At 41.2% G+C, this 13,462-nt stretch overlaps 1 protein-coding gene across 1 annotated transcript in view; it reads right to left on the reverse strand.

Annotated features, from left to right (window-relative positions):
* Positions 1-965: 965 nt before the first annotated feature.
* Positions 966-13,462, reverse strand: part of LOC140561353 (contactin-associated protein-like 5) — a 149,921-nt gene continuing 137,424 nt past the window's right edge. Inside the window, exons 19-24 of the mRNA XM_072686510.1 lie at positions 13,070-13,294; positions 7,934-8,067; positions 5,966-6,050; positions 4,833-5,036; positions 4,641-4,715; positions 966-3,155 (exon numbers count right to left, since the gene is read on the reverse strand). Coding sequence (XP_072542611.1) covers positions 2,959-3,155; positions 4,641-4,715; positions 4,833-5,036; positions 5,966-6,050; positions 7,934-8,067; positions 13,070-13,294 — 920 coding nt within the window. The 3' untranslated portion in view covers positions 966-2,958. The remainder of the gene's footprint in view (positions 3,156-4,640; positions 4,716-4,832; positions 5,037-5,965; positions 6,051-7,933; positions 8,068-13,069; positions 13,295-13,462) is intronic.

A 13,462-nucleotide genomic window follows, 5' to 3' on the forward strand; every position in this document is an offset into this window, starting at 1 on the left:
TTATAAATACTCTGCTGTAACTCCTCAGACCTTTTCCCAGCTATCTCCTCTAAGCAGCTGCCTAACACTCAACTTAACATACTTAAACTTAACATAACCAAAGCCCTCGACACAGGAGACGTTTTAAGAAGATAGCAAAGTGTTTGTAAGTAGATTTTTCCTCGGTTTGTAATGAAATTTGAAAAACCAACAAAGAAAAACAGCCTGGCCAGCTCTAGGTGGTCAAGCTGGTAGACCATCACGGCCAGCAAGACCAGCATCACCAAGCATGACCAACATTAAATGCCACATACACTATACTGCTCAAGAGCTGGTTATCCATTTATCCTACCAGCATAGGGTATGTCTTTGTCTGGAATACCAGCTTTTCAAACACCTTGACCATCAATCAGCTTAGATCATCTGAATCCAGCAACTGGTAACAGACATGGTGCAGGTCAAATTGAGAAAAATGAGATCTGAAAGCTTAAGAAAAAATTCTCCCCCCAAAAGATTGACTGCAGAAGACATTCAGGGAGGTGGTGCGCTGTTCTACTGGCCTTCATGGTAGAGAGTCATCAGAGTCATCAGAAGAAAACCTTTCCTGCATCCTTGCCTCAAAAGTCAGCGTCAGAACATGTAGTTTTTGGCTTTCTTGGTAACACCTTTCCAACTGTTGAGCACAAGCCTGGATCTATCATGCTTTGGGGTTGAGTTGCTGCCAGTGGCACAGAGAGCATTTCACTGGTAGAGGGAAAGAATGAATTCAGTTATATTCTGGAAGCAAAGATCACACCATCTCAAGAGGTGTAAGCTAAAGGTTTTGCCGTGGCCCTCACAGTTCTCTGATGTAATCATCATCAAAAATCCATGGAACTAGACTAGCCTTTGGGAGAACACCCCCCTGGCACGTACTGGTGGAGTATCGACACACCAAATTTAAAATCGTTACATAGAAAGGGCAAATTTCTGAAAAAATCCTTGTTTTTATTAAACATGTATTTACAATACAGCTGTACAATTATACAAAACACCCCTTAAAATAACCAGTATCAATAGAGGTATAAAATAGTCAGAGGGAGAAACATATTAAAGGACACTTCAATTTCAGAACAGAAAAGAGAAAGTCAGTCAGCAGATTAGCCTAACATGACGAGATGTATGACATGAAGGTTCTCTTGCTAATAACAGACAGACGACCTAGTGACCCCAGTGTTCTTAATTTTGTGAATTTGTCATCTTATTTACTTACTTTTTATTGGTGAATTATTTGTAAATACGTGAATATATATTATTTGTAAGTTTGTGTCGACGGCGCCAGTTACTTTCCGAGGTCAGCAGTCCTAAAGACCACTGGCCAGGAGTGAAAAATCACTGAGAAATGAGGTCTGCTACAAAATTAAAAAAGTAGCTTTAGTGTAACTGAGAGGTTTCTAGGAACAATGTTTTGTAAGAGTTTTTATTTCTAACTTTTGTTTTATCGCAATGATAAAAGATAAAAGATGAAAGATTTTTTATGTATTTATTTGCTTTTAATTTTGTTGGTAATTTTTTTCCCCATTTTTCTCCCGGTTCAGTTAGCCCACCTGTTAATCGCTCCCTCTAGCACTAGCAATGCTTCGACAATAGAAGGGTCAGGAATTAACACCTCTCCTCCGATACATGCGAAGCTTAAGAGTGATGTGCAGAGAGAGCGCCATCTACCCATTCGGAGAGAGTTGTGCCCTCTCTGAATCCGGCTGCTGATGGCAAAGCAGCATGGCTCGGGATTCCAACCTTAAGGTAAGTGACCCTCACCACATTTTCAAGTCTTCTGTTTGCCAAAAACTTAAAAAGAAGCAAGAATGAACTTTTTTTAACAAAAGCAGTAAAACTATGAAAGACATTTGAAGTGGATTAAACCAGAACAGCTTTCCTTTCTCAACCCAAGCAAAAATGATCCAAATGTCTCACAACTTAATCTGCAGAGTTGTCGAGTTTCAGAGTTAGCCTGATTTCATGACCCAAATTTTGGAATAATACATAAAAACAACCTGGCTTGGATCTTGCACACACTGTATACTTCAAGCGTGCTGACCTGAATTTTCCACAAGCAGCAAAGTTCCCAAGTGACGAGACGAGAGTCTTGAGTAAATAGAGAAAGCGCAAAGTCAAGATGTGTTGATTGGAGAGATGACGTGACATTTCGCATTTCTTGTTATAACAGGAGGCTTTGTGAAGATCATGTTGGACATTTGCATGACTACATTTACAGTTTCTCAGTAAAGCTCGGCAACATTTCAGAACCATTTTCAGTTTTAAAGGTGTGACATACACTGATAGGTGCACAACAAAACCTGAAGAGAGAGGTGGGTTAAGATGTTGTTGTTTTTTTTTTTTTTTTTTTTGATTTTCCTCTTGCAAAATTTCAATGCATAATTAAATTTCTTTGTGTATGTGCGAACACTCACATTCCAATAATCATTCCTATGATGCCATAAAAAATAATTATATGAATAAATAAAACACAAGATTTTACAGCTTACTGCTAACTGCTTCTGGAAGTATGCAATCTTACTTCACTGTGTCCTGTCTGGTAAGGGGGATGAGGGATGATATATCTATATATAATTTTTTTCAATATTTTTTGTGGATCATATCATGAACCCCTGAAGCCCAAAATGAATAAACTGAGCCTCTGAAAGGACAAGGTCATTCTCCGGTCTTCTCTCAGAGGGATACTGTCCAGAAAAAAACTGCAGGGACTTTCCCTGTAACACCATCACCATACATCACAACCCCGACCCCCTGCACCGGGCCAACAGGTTGGGCATCTACTAGCTACTACCTATCTAGATCTGCTGATCCCTATGTTCTCCAGGCTTCAGCGGTGAAGGATCTCCTCCACACAACCCCTGCTAGATGAGGTCTGCACCACACATGTGCAGTAGGACTAAACATAAGTAGGGAAAACCAATGGCTACAGGCTTAGCATGTCCATCAGATGTAGTATTCCTTCATATTGTCCCTCATGGAGTTGTTTAGGTGGAGTTCTGCCCTGTAGGCAGCTTCAAGGCTGTGTCTGTGCTCCTTCTCCTGGATGCTGGCAGTTCTCCGGACCTGCCGGTGTTGATAGAGGAAATGGGCCATCACTGCCACCACGCATAGCGTTATGAATATGACTGCTGTCACCACACCTGAGACCAAAGAAGAAATTGAGGTTAAAAGTTTGATTATGATGAGGTCACCCTAGTCCCATTTAAAATCTACAGGGATTCATTAAAATGTATTTTCTTTATTACTCGTTATTTTAGTTACCTCACCAGTCAATAAATAAACAAGGCCAATCATTTGTACTGGCTGATGCAGTAACTCTTGCAAGAAATGAGGAGGTCCAAGAACCACTATCCATCATTAGTTACAAAAGCAATTATGTTGCCTATAGTTGCAAAAAAAAGGAAGACAACCTTTTGGATTCGCCTGATTTTCTGCACTGATTACTAATAATGGTCTGATCCTAATCTTCAAAAGTTACAATTACAGCCAATCACAATCTAACTAAACTAATAACACGCCAACAGCTGTACTGTTCATGTCCTTTATTGAGCACACTGAGTAAACATCCACAGTGCAGGCTATGATCCAAAGAATTGTGAGGTTATCAGGCCAGTGACATTGTCTTTGACTTGGATCAACAATCAGACCATATTATATTAGTAACCAAGGCATAAATCCAGGTCATTCCAAAGGGTTCTCTTACTACTTCTGTTACTATTTTGTTCTATTGGCTGAGCAACAAACAATAACGCATGTAAGATCATTACTTTATGGGAGTAGGAATGAACGATATGATAAAGATATTATATCACGATATTATAACTTCACGATACATGACAGTGCTGGGCAATACAACCTCAAATCAATCCCACGATTAATGGAACATTTTCCCTCGATTATGGTTAATAATTGATTATATAAGCTGCTTGAGTTGCTTAGTTAGCTTTGTGTTTGAGGTCTTCTCAGTGTTGCCACCATGTCACAACCAGATTGGGTGGGGTGGAGTCACGTGACTACTTCATGCGGTAGTATGTTTTGAAGGGGACCGAAATGAACAAAATTGTATATAATAATAAAATAATGAACCTGATTACATTGATTACAAGTTCTGAAAGTTGGTTTTGATGAATTCTAGATTAATTGAAAGCCCTAATATGTGATATTTAGCGCTATATTTCGACATACTGATAAACTGCATAGAGCCAAATTCTTAAAAACTGCTGTACAAATACTTTCCCCATCTTCATCTTATTGAACAGCATCGTTAACACTGTTTGGAATGAAATGTGCAGTTGGTCAGTGTTCCTGAAGCACTAATGATCTCCATAATATGCTCAGAAAAACATACAGTGTATCACAAGATTTCGATAAAATATCGTCATATTGCCCTCACCTATCTGGGGGTATTTCATTACCATCTTCTTTTATCAGCACACAATACATCATCAATCTAAACTAATTACACCTTTCAGAAACAGATCGTCCTGAACAGAAAGATGAACACCTGGAAAAAAAAATCCCTAAATAAATAAATAAATGAATGAAAGAAACAGCCACTGCTCATTTCACAGTTCGGTGACTCTTACAAATGGCGCGATAAAAGAGATTGAGGTAATAAAACGCACCTCCGATTACTGCCGAATCTCTTTGGGTGTCATCATCTCGATGCTTGTTATCTTTACCAGCCTCTTCCCCGTGATCTGCAGAATGAGGACAAACAACAGGTTTCAACCAAGTTGTTGCTTTTCCGTTCAGGCACTCAAAGACGGCCAAAAAAGCTCCAAAATGACTTGATAAGGGTTTTTGTTGGAACGTACCTAAACGGGACTTGGAGGTTGATAAATCAGCTAATGCTCCACAGTTCGACTCCAGCAAATGTCCTCGTATGCTGACCAGAGAGCTTCCGCGGTTCAGCAGTGCTGCTTTCAGTGGAGCTATATGGTTGTACTGGACAGATGAAAAGCAGCCGACGAAACCCCTGGACCCTGCTTGTGCAACTTCCTCATCTAGTGCCTCATTTCCTGTAAAGAGAACAGAGGCTTGATGACCGTTATCCGTGACAGTTCTCATTATCGTATCACTATGTCTGTAATGGAATTCTTGATTTTAGCTAAAATGATCAAAGATGGAGTGAATTCTAAAAGACTTTAGGAAGACTCTTCACATGACGGAATATCCAAGAAATTCAACATTAAAGTTCAAGGTTGCAAAGCCTTTCACCGATGTAATGTTTGTTTTTGAAAAGCCTGTATGCTTTCAAAAGCACTCCTTTCAAAGCTGCCACAGTCTCTCGGGAACACAACCTTGTTTTGTCATCTTTATTAATATTTAATCTCCTGAATGAGAGTCAGACACCTTGAGTCACTGAATAAAATATTAACGTCTCTGTGGTAAAAGAGCACAGTGCGCTTAAAAATCGATTTGGCCTTCACTTAATCATAAAGTGTAACTTTCTGTAGATGCTGAGGGGCTTTAGGGAGTGCTTGAGGATACAGAGGAATACATTGTATTGCATTTCCATTCTTTTTTTATAATAAGTCATGGTTACTTCAAATAGTAATTTATCAAATATTTTTTTTAGTCCTAAGGTGGGGATGCCGCTATCCGATTTGCGTCCCCTGCCCGGTTTGTGCAGAGCATGTGCGGACATAGCCAGTAGCAATCTGTGCTGCACCAAACGATAAAAAGCTAACGTTGTGTCTTAACACACTAGATCCTGTTTTGAGGCAGATAAACAAAGCTGGCTACCCAAAGTCACAACACGCTACTCCATAGTGGAGAAGAAAGGTAGAGTTAGCAGACCAGGGCACCAACACCGCCTCTGAGAACTCTGCACTGACGCTACCCCATGCACTGAGCATGTGCATGCAGGGGACATCGGCAAATCGTGTAGCGACAGGGGCTTTAGCAAATGTGTTTTGCGAGAGAATAAAAGCCATCGCTGTCTCACCTGCAACTTTTCCAAGTGTAAGTGACCTCATTGAGTTGAACTCCGCATCATAGGAGAGGGTGTACCGTTTATTGTCTTGATCGACCTATCACAGAGAGACAAAACCAGGAAACAAAGGCAAGGAAACAATTATATGCATGATTTCTTTGTTAGGCAAGTGTATTGTGCAAGTTACAATCTGAGATTCAAGACAAAACATCCCATAATTCTTACAGTAATCAGCATTAACAAAGACTGCAACTGACTCGAACCAAACATCTGCACCACGTTATATTGGGACGTTTACATCCACTCATTGTGGGCATGATTATCATGGCAATATTGGGTTTCTTTGAACTGTTCGTTTCTGGGCCGGAATGAGTGATCAGGGTCGACTAGCTGGTAGCTTCTCTTTGCCCACCATTAAAGAGGATTTCTATAGAGCTGCAGATTCAGCAGTCAATCAAATGTCTAATTACTGGGTGGTGTAGCCGCTTTGCCAAACTGTCACACTCAGCTGAGAGGAATTGGTTCAGGATAGTCTGGAGGAAATGGAAAACCACAAAGCCACAGGCCTGCCATGAACCGGAGGCTGCTGGAACACCAGTGTCGCTGTCCAAGGTAGAAGCTCCTGCTCCAAATTCTACACCTTCAAGTTTGGCTAAGGTTTGCAGCTGAACCACATGAACAAAGAAAACTGAAGCCTTCTGAAGGACGTTTTATGGTACGCTATATGTCCAAATGTTTGTGGACACCCCTTCTAATGAATGTGTTCTGCTACTACACTCCTTGATGAGACAGAAGTCAAATGTACACAAGCAGCTTGCAACGCTCCTGTTGCTGAATGCAAATCCGCCTTCTCTGGACGGTAGAGACAGTTACTCCAACAAAAGCAGGACACACTAATTTTTTACTTGTGATTTATGGAAGAAACAATGAATGAATGAGCAGGTGTCCCAATACTTTTTCCCATATAGTGTATGTTTGGAGGTATTTATATTACATTTACATTTAAGGCATTTAGCAGACGCTCTTATCCAGAGCGACTTACAAAAGTGCTTTGCTATTTACTTAAGAAAAACCTCAGCTAGTTTAAATAGACTAATAATTTAAAGATACCTCTAAGGTATCACAGACAATACACAAGACAATAAGCTGACCACTCTGCTATTTGCCCAAGTATTCTCGGAAGAGGAGGGTCTTCAGTCAGCGACTCTGCCGTTCGGACACCCAGGGGAAGCTCGTTCCACCACTTTGGTGCAGGACAGAAAAAAGCCTGGACGCTCGTCTTCTGTGGATTTTGAGGGATGGCGGGTCGAGCCGAGCCGTACTCGAAGCTGGAAGGCCTCTTGGTGCAGATCGGCTTTTGACCATTGCCATCAAGTACGGAGGGGCTGGTCTGTTCTTGGCTTTGTAGGCCAGCGTCAAGATTCTGGTGTAAATGTGAGGCATTTAACCCAAAGAACACTGTCCCAGCTGTTAAGCATGGTGGTGGCAGCATCATGCTTTGGGCTGTTTTGCTGCAAGTGGAACTGATACATTGCAAAGTGGACGGCTAAAACAACTGGTTGTTCCAACAGGACAATGACCCCAAGCACACATCAGAGGTGGTTGTGGGATGAATAAAGCAGGCTAACAATAGGCATTTGAAATGACCTTCCCAAAGTCCTGACCTCAAACCACCAAATTTAATTGAACTCCACCAATTCTGCCAAGAAGAGTGGTCAAATATTCAGAAGCTTGTTGATTGATACCAAAAGCATCGGATAAAGTTGCAACTTGTTGAGGGAATATTAGGTGTGCTGTGTATATATAATGCTCAATAGATCATCCATATCAGATGAGATGAGCTCAGCACAAACATGCTTTAGGTAAACCTAGTCCTGAAAAGTCCTGATCAGCAGACGTTTACCAAGTGTGCTGGTTGCGAAGAACTTTGGGAGCAGCCTGAAGCCAAATAAATCAAATGAAGCTACAGCAGTGACTGACCTGCACATACACATCTTTTCCCTCTCTGTGGAGCCGGAGTCGATGAAGTTCTCCATCTGCCAGGTTGGTGAGAACGGGGCTAAACACACTGGGCCTTTGCTCCTTATTTAGCCGGTACCAAATCTGTAGACTTCCTGAAAGAGAAAATGGGCAGTATGTTTAATCCCTGGTATCCTGGTATATCTCATGGAACACTAGTACACAGTATAAATTCTATAGTTCAAAGCAAGGTCATTAGAATTTATTCAGTGGGATAGTTTTGGATATAGGAGATGACGTAAACTCATCAGTTATGATGCAACCCACTGGGTTTCCAGCTGGTTTCCATTCTGTTTTAGCCACATATTTTTTTGCTGAATTGCAGATTGTGGCTCCAAAAACGGTTCTGATGTTGATTAACGAAGTAAATCAGAATGATGGATATATATTCCTTCTTTTTCTTCATTTTTGAAATCCCCTTTCTTTCCCACTGACAAACATTCATTGCTGAAATCACACCAACGCAGTCCTCAAAGTCATCTGGGTTTCGGTTATTATCATAACATATCCAAAGGCGTTCTACAAGAACTCTGTAAGGCGGCCTGGGAGAGAGGATTGCATAAGGTGATGAGACAAAGTGTTTATTTATAGCCTATTCGATCGAGATCCTAGTGGCCCCTCTAAAAGATGTATAAATATTAATTCTATCTCCGCCTGTAGCTCTCTGCTTGGCACTGAATGCGTCGATACGCACTTAGGTGTCCCTCCCACACAAGTACGCTGTGTAGGAGCCAAGAGACAAAAGGGCTTTGTATTATCAAGTAGAGCGGGGTCAATTTTGAAATTCCCTCTCAGCCTTAAAAGAGGTGTGTTGCGATGCGTTTGAGAGACTGCCTGACTGCGCTTGTGTGCCGAGGATTACAGGGGATGGCGTTCTCCTGCATGATCCTTCAATATTTACAAAGGCGTGAATCAGCCAAGTGATTGGATTTAGCACAAAAGAGCTTTTACTTCAAGGGAGCTAAAGCGCCGCCGTCCATCAGCACTGTGTGTGTGCATGTGTGTGAACTTGCAGCCAGTTCTTTTCGCCGTTTGTGAAGCCCGGAATCCTAGTAGTAACCCGACACAATAAGATAAATGGGTGTTTTATAAGTGCATAAGCAAAAATCGAAGAGATAAAGCTTATAATTAGGTTTAGACGGCATGATGGTGGCATTTAGCTCATTCGATTGAACCCCCCCTCCCCCCATAATGACAGAAATATGGAATCGTAGATGTATGTGTACAAGAGATTGTAGCCATTGTGAAAAAAGGGGGGGAAATCAGTAATTCAGCTGCTGTATACTCAGCTAAGTAAAACTAATTAGGTTGATGTTAATAGGCCAGCTTATTAATCTTGTTAATCATTTCAAGAGCATTTCAATCCACCCCAGTTCCTTTTTCCATTACACTTGAAATCATGGCTATTCACTAGGCGTCTAACGCTACGTGTATTCGTACCACCCCGTCACGGTAAGAATGCCACGGGTGTGTGCCCACAGTAGTCCTTAGAATTCACAGTAATGTATGTATGAAAAGTCTGTACGGTTCACATGCATTCGGTCATCTCTCTCTCTTCTGTTTGCCGTTAAACGACTAAAAATGAACCAGTGTTTCCAGCCTTTTTCCATCTTTTCAACTTAGACAATCATGGTGGTTTGGACGAGGACAAGGTGTCAGCGCTGGCAGACTGGGTTACGTGAGTGGTTGATTTTCGAAATGTGTCCCGATGCAGGACAAGCGCGAGCCACAAGGGGCTTTACAACGACAGCCAAGTTGTCTTGCACCGCCGGCATGCTTTTGTCCAGTCAACTGTGATGGCGGACCAGCTTTGATTGTGATTTGTCCCCTATGCCTCCCCTGAGTACTGACTGTTTTAACTACCCCAGTAATGTAAGTTTGTACAGCAGGGCCGTGCAATTGCAGTGCGCTGGCCAGGCGATGGTGCTTGTGTCTGTGTACTTGTATTGAGTTTGCATGTTTCTGGCCTAATTCATTAATGAATTAATGCTACAGGCTGTACCATCTATCTCTGAGGTGAGGGGGCGCTATAAGACTAGGTAAACAAACTGTAACTTGCATGACTGTTGTAAAATAAATTAAAAGAAATCTAGGTTTGTATATGGGAGTTGGCTGATCTCCAAAAGGCAAAGTTAAACATTGATACATGGACTTTGATAGTCAAACTTTGATAGTTTGAGCAAGAATACTTTTTTTTTCATCTTTTGTAGTTAAAATAATAAATAAAAAAAAGAACAAGTTATCCACTGCCACAAAGTGACTACTGACATGTTTAACTTCACTTCAGTATCATCCTTCTATGCAGGGTGCTTGGATCCACAATGCTTGTAGCCTTAACCTGCAAAAATCTCCCAAAAAATCTCTCTCTCAGTAGAAACGAGTGGAAATGAGCACTAATTAGTTCTCACTTATCAATAACGAGGCACATTTTCACAGCCTATAACAGCTCACCTAACACTGCTCAGTCCTAAAAATAGGAAAAAAGTTAAGGTAAGGATACAAACAGAACAAACATTCTCTAAATGTTTACTATAATCCCACAGGGATGTTCCTGGAATACAGTGAGGATGTCAGAAAAGGTATCCTTTATACCATCTGTAGGACCCAAAAGAATAACTGTAAAAGCCATCCTAATAGAATGTCCTAAGGATGTAATTTTTCAACAAGTTGTGCCTGTTAAAATGAGGGGGAAATGGCATTGCCGAACGTCAATGTCATTGCTGCACTCAGTAATTAAATTACTGGCCACTCATTAGGTAAAAGTAATTAAGTGGACTTGACAAAGCCAACTTATTGATCTTCTTATTTGCTCCTTAAGCATTTAAACTTTTTTCAAGACACACAGCACACACTTTTTGTTAAATGTGGTTTATACTACTGCAAGAAAGAGCAAGAAAATCCTTTGGAATTACTTGGATTTCTGCATCGATTGCTAATAAAATTGGGTCTGGTTCTTATCCAAGATGCGATTATAGCCAAACACAATCTAACTGAACTAATGACACAAATCGGTATACAGAGATTATACATGTTTTTCATTGATCAGTTTGAGTAAACATCCACATTGCTGGCTAGAAAAAGTAAGTGAACCTCTATGAACCTCTTCTCCAAACGCTAGCTAGCAAAAGGTGTTGGGGAGATTTTAGAGGTGCTTTGCCTATTATTGCCTATAAAGGCACATAAAGCCTGTTTACTACTGTTCTTTTCAAGACAGACTGATGTAACCCATGCCTTGACGTAAACAACTTTCAAATGGCCTCAGAAGACATTTTATAGAGACACAGAAGTGCTGCTAAAAGTCACTGTGTGTACCTCTACCATTGCTTATATAAAGTGTCTACAATAGGAGAAACTTCGGGACTCTCCCTAAGAGCAGATCACTGTCGAGATCACTCCTAGGCCACAGTGATCCTGAACAAAGTGAAAAAGCACCCAATGGCAACAAGAAAAAAAAGAAAACGTACAGAAGACTCAACAACACTGCAAAAACCTAAGGACGATGCTGCTGTCCAAAACTGAAGGAAAATGTTCTATGGACAGCATGGAACAGTGGAACAGCGCCATGTTTGGAGGAAAATGAATGCTGCACACCAACACCACATCCTTATCCTAACTGTGAAGCATGGTGGAGGGAGCACCATTAGCTGCCTCAGAGCCTGGATGACTGAGGGTTCTTTGAGGGAACAATGAATTCAAAGGTGTATCAGTATTTTACAGGTGAATGCAAGAGCGACAGTCCATGATCTCAAGCTGAGGAGACAATAATCCAAAGCACACTAAAGTAAACCAACAAACCAAAGTGGCTGAAGAAGAACATGGAGGCACCTCAGAGAGCTGAACGGATGGCATAATACAAAATTTCTGATAATGATCAATGCTACCTGTAAGAAGCAACGTAAATCACTCGCGTTTCTCAGTTTTGAGCAATGCCATGAACTATTTTGTATTAACTTAAAACGCACAGGGGTACCAGGTTGAAACTGAAACGGAAGAGCACCTTCAGTTCTCATGAGAATAATAAGCTGGTATCCCTAAAACTCTTGCTTACCTTTTCATCTTTAAAGCCTATATCCTGCATCCCTTGTTTTATGTCCCGTGCTTTTTGTGCCTCTGTACAGTCCATTTGTTTTTCAATTTTTTCAGCCTACAACCACATAGATGGTATTAAAGCCTACACTAACAGACACTCATTTTGAATCCATAAGCCCATCATCCCTCTTTTCATCTCTTTTCCCCCGCTGACTGCAGGCATTTTCATCACACTGCTCTTCCACTTTGGGAATTGACGAGTAGATATACCACATTTTGTATACCATTTCAGACTATATGCTACGGTAGGCCTGCTGATTTTATGTGAGCCCTTTTATCTATGCTTTTTATAGGGCCTTGAAAACTAATGATGGCATTTGTTGTGCAAAAAGCTAACGAGAAAAACAGACCACGATGTAAACCAACAGAGTAAGATTGCTGTCTGCCACCTCCTTGTTGCCAGCAAAGTTCAACATTTGTATGCAGATTTCTTTATTAGCAGTCAGTGTGTCTTGACATCTTAGCACTGCACAAACAAGCATCAGCGAAAGACAGGAGAGATCATATTTGATGTTGGGAAAAACATAAAAAAACGAGCGTAAAATGCCATTCCAACAAAGCAGATGAATATTCAGACAGTCATCAGGCTGAGGGAAAATGGCAAAATGGAGAACGCAAGCTTCTAAAGGGCTCTTGAATGCAACATAAATCACACTTGATGGGTTCCAACTGTGCAACTACTCTCATTTACTGAGGAACTGCTTTAACTGCATGGCTGTTGAAGCTAACTGACATTTTCAACACTTAATGATTAAACAGCAGTCTCCGGGATAAGCCAATGGCATTGTGGCTTCAATCTAATTAGTGCAAGGGACCATCTACGAGAGTTATGAATATTTGATTGGTTAATTATTTCGAACTCGCTGCAAAATATTTGAGATGGATATGATGATAATGTTGGTATCTCTTGCTTGTCTTGCACCCGGAGAGCTGAAGGATCAAATCAATCCTAAATGACTGTGCTTATTAAAATGTGGTGCAGCTTGATGTTCTTAGGGTGACCCTTACCGTTGCGAGCCAAGATGACCGCCACATACTGCTGGGTGAAAGTGTTGACGGTGAGGAGCATGGCGGGACTCTGCGTCGTGAGGAAGCTGAGGGCCAAGTTGTCCCGGGACTTGCTGTACGTGGAGGATGCGGAAGAAACTTGAGCTGTCCTGTTCTGCATGACGGAGAACGGCTCTTGGAAGGTGTAGGTCACAGATGAACCCTTCTCGAAGGACACGGACACCTCTGGGGGGAAGAAGAAACAAAAAACACAAGACCAGACACTGTTACTCACTGCTCAAGGACCAGATAATGTAGGACAAATATGAGACGGTCACGCTATGAGGGAATACACATGCAAAACTTTCAACAGTGAGCTTAACGGCTTAGCTTAGTTTATTAACCCACCAAGAA

The sequence above is a fragment of the Salminus brasiliensis genome, chromosome 8 (assembly GCF_030463535.1).
Source record: "Salminus brasiliensis chromosome 8, fSalBra1.hap2, whole genome shotgun sequence".
NCBI lineage: Eukaryota > Metazoa > Chordata > Actinopteri > Characiformes > Bryconidae > Salminus > Salminus brasiliensis.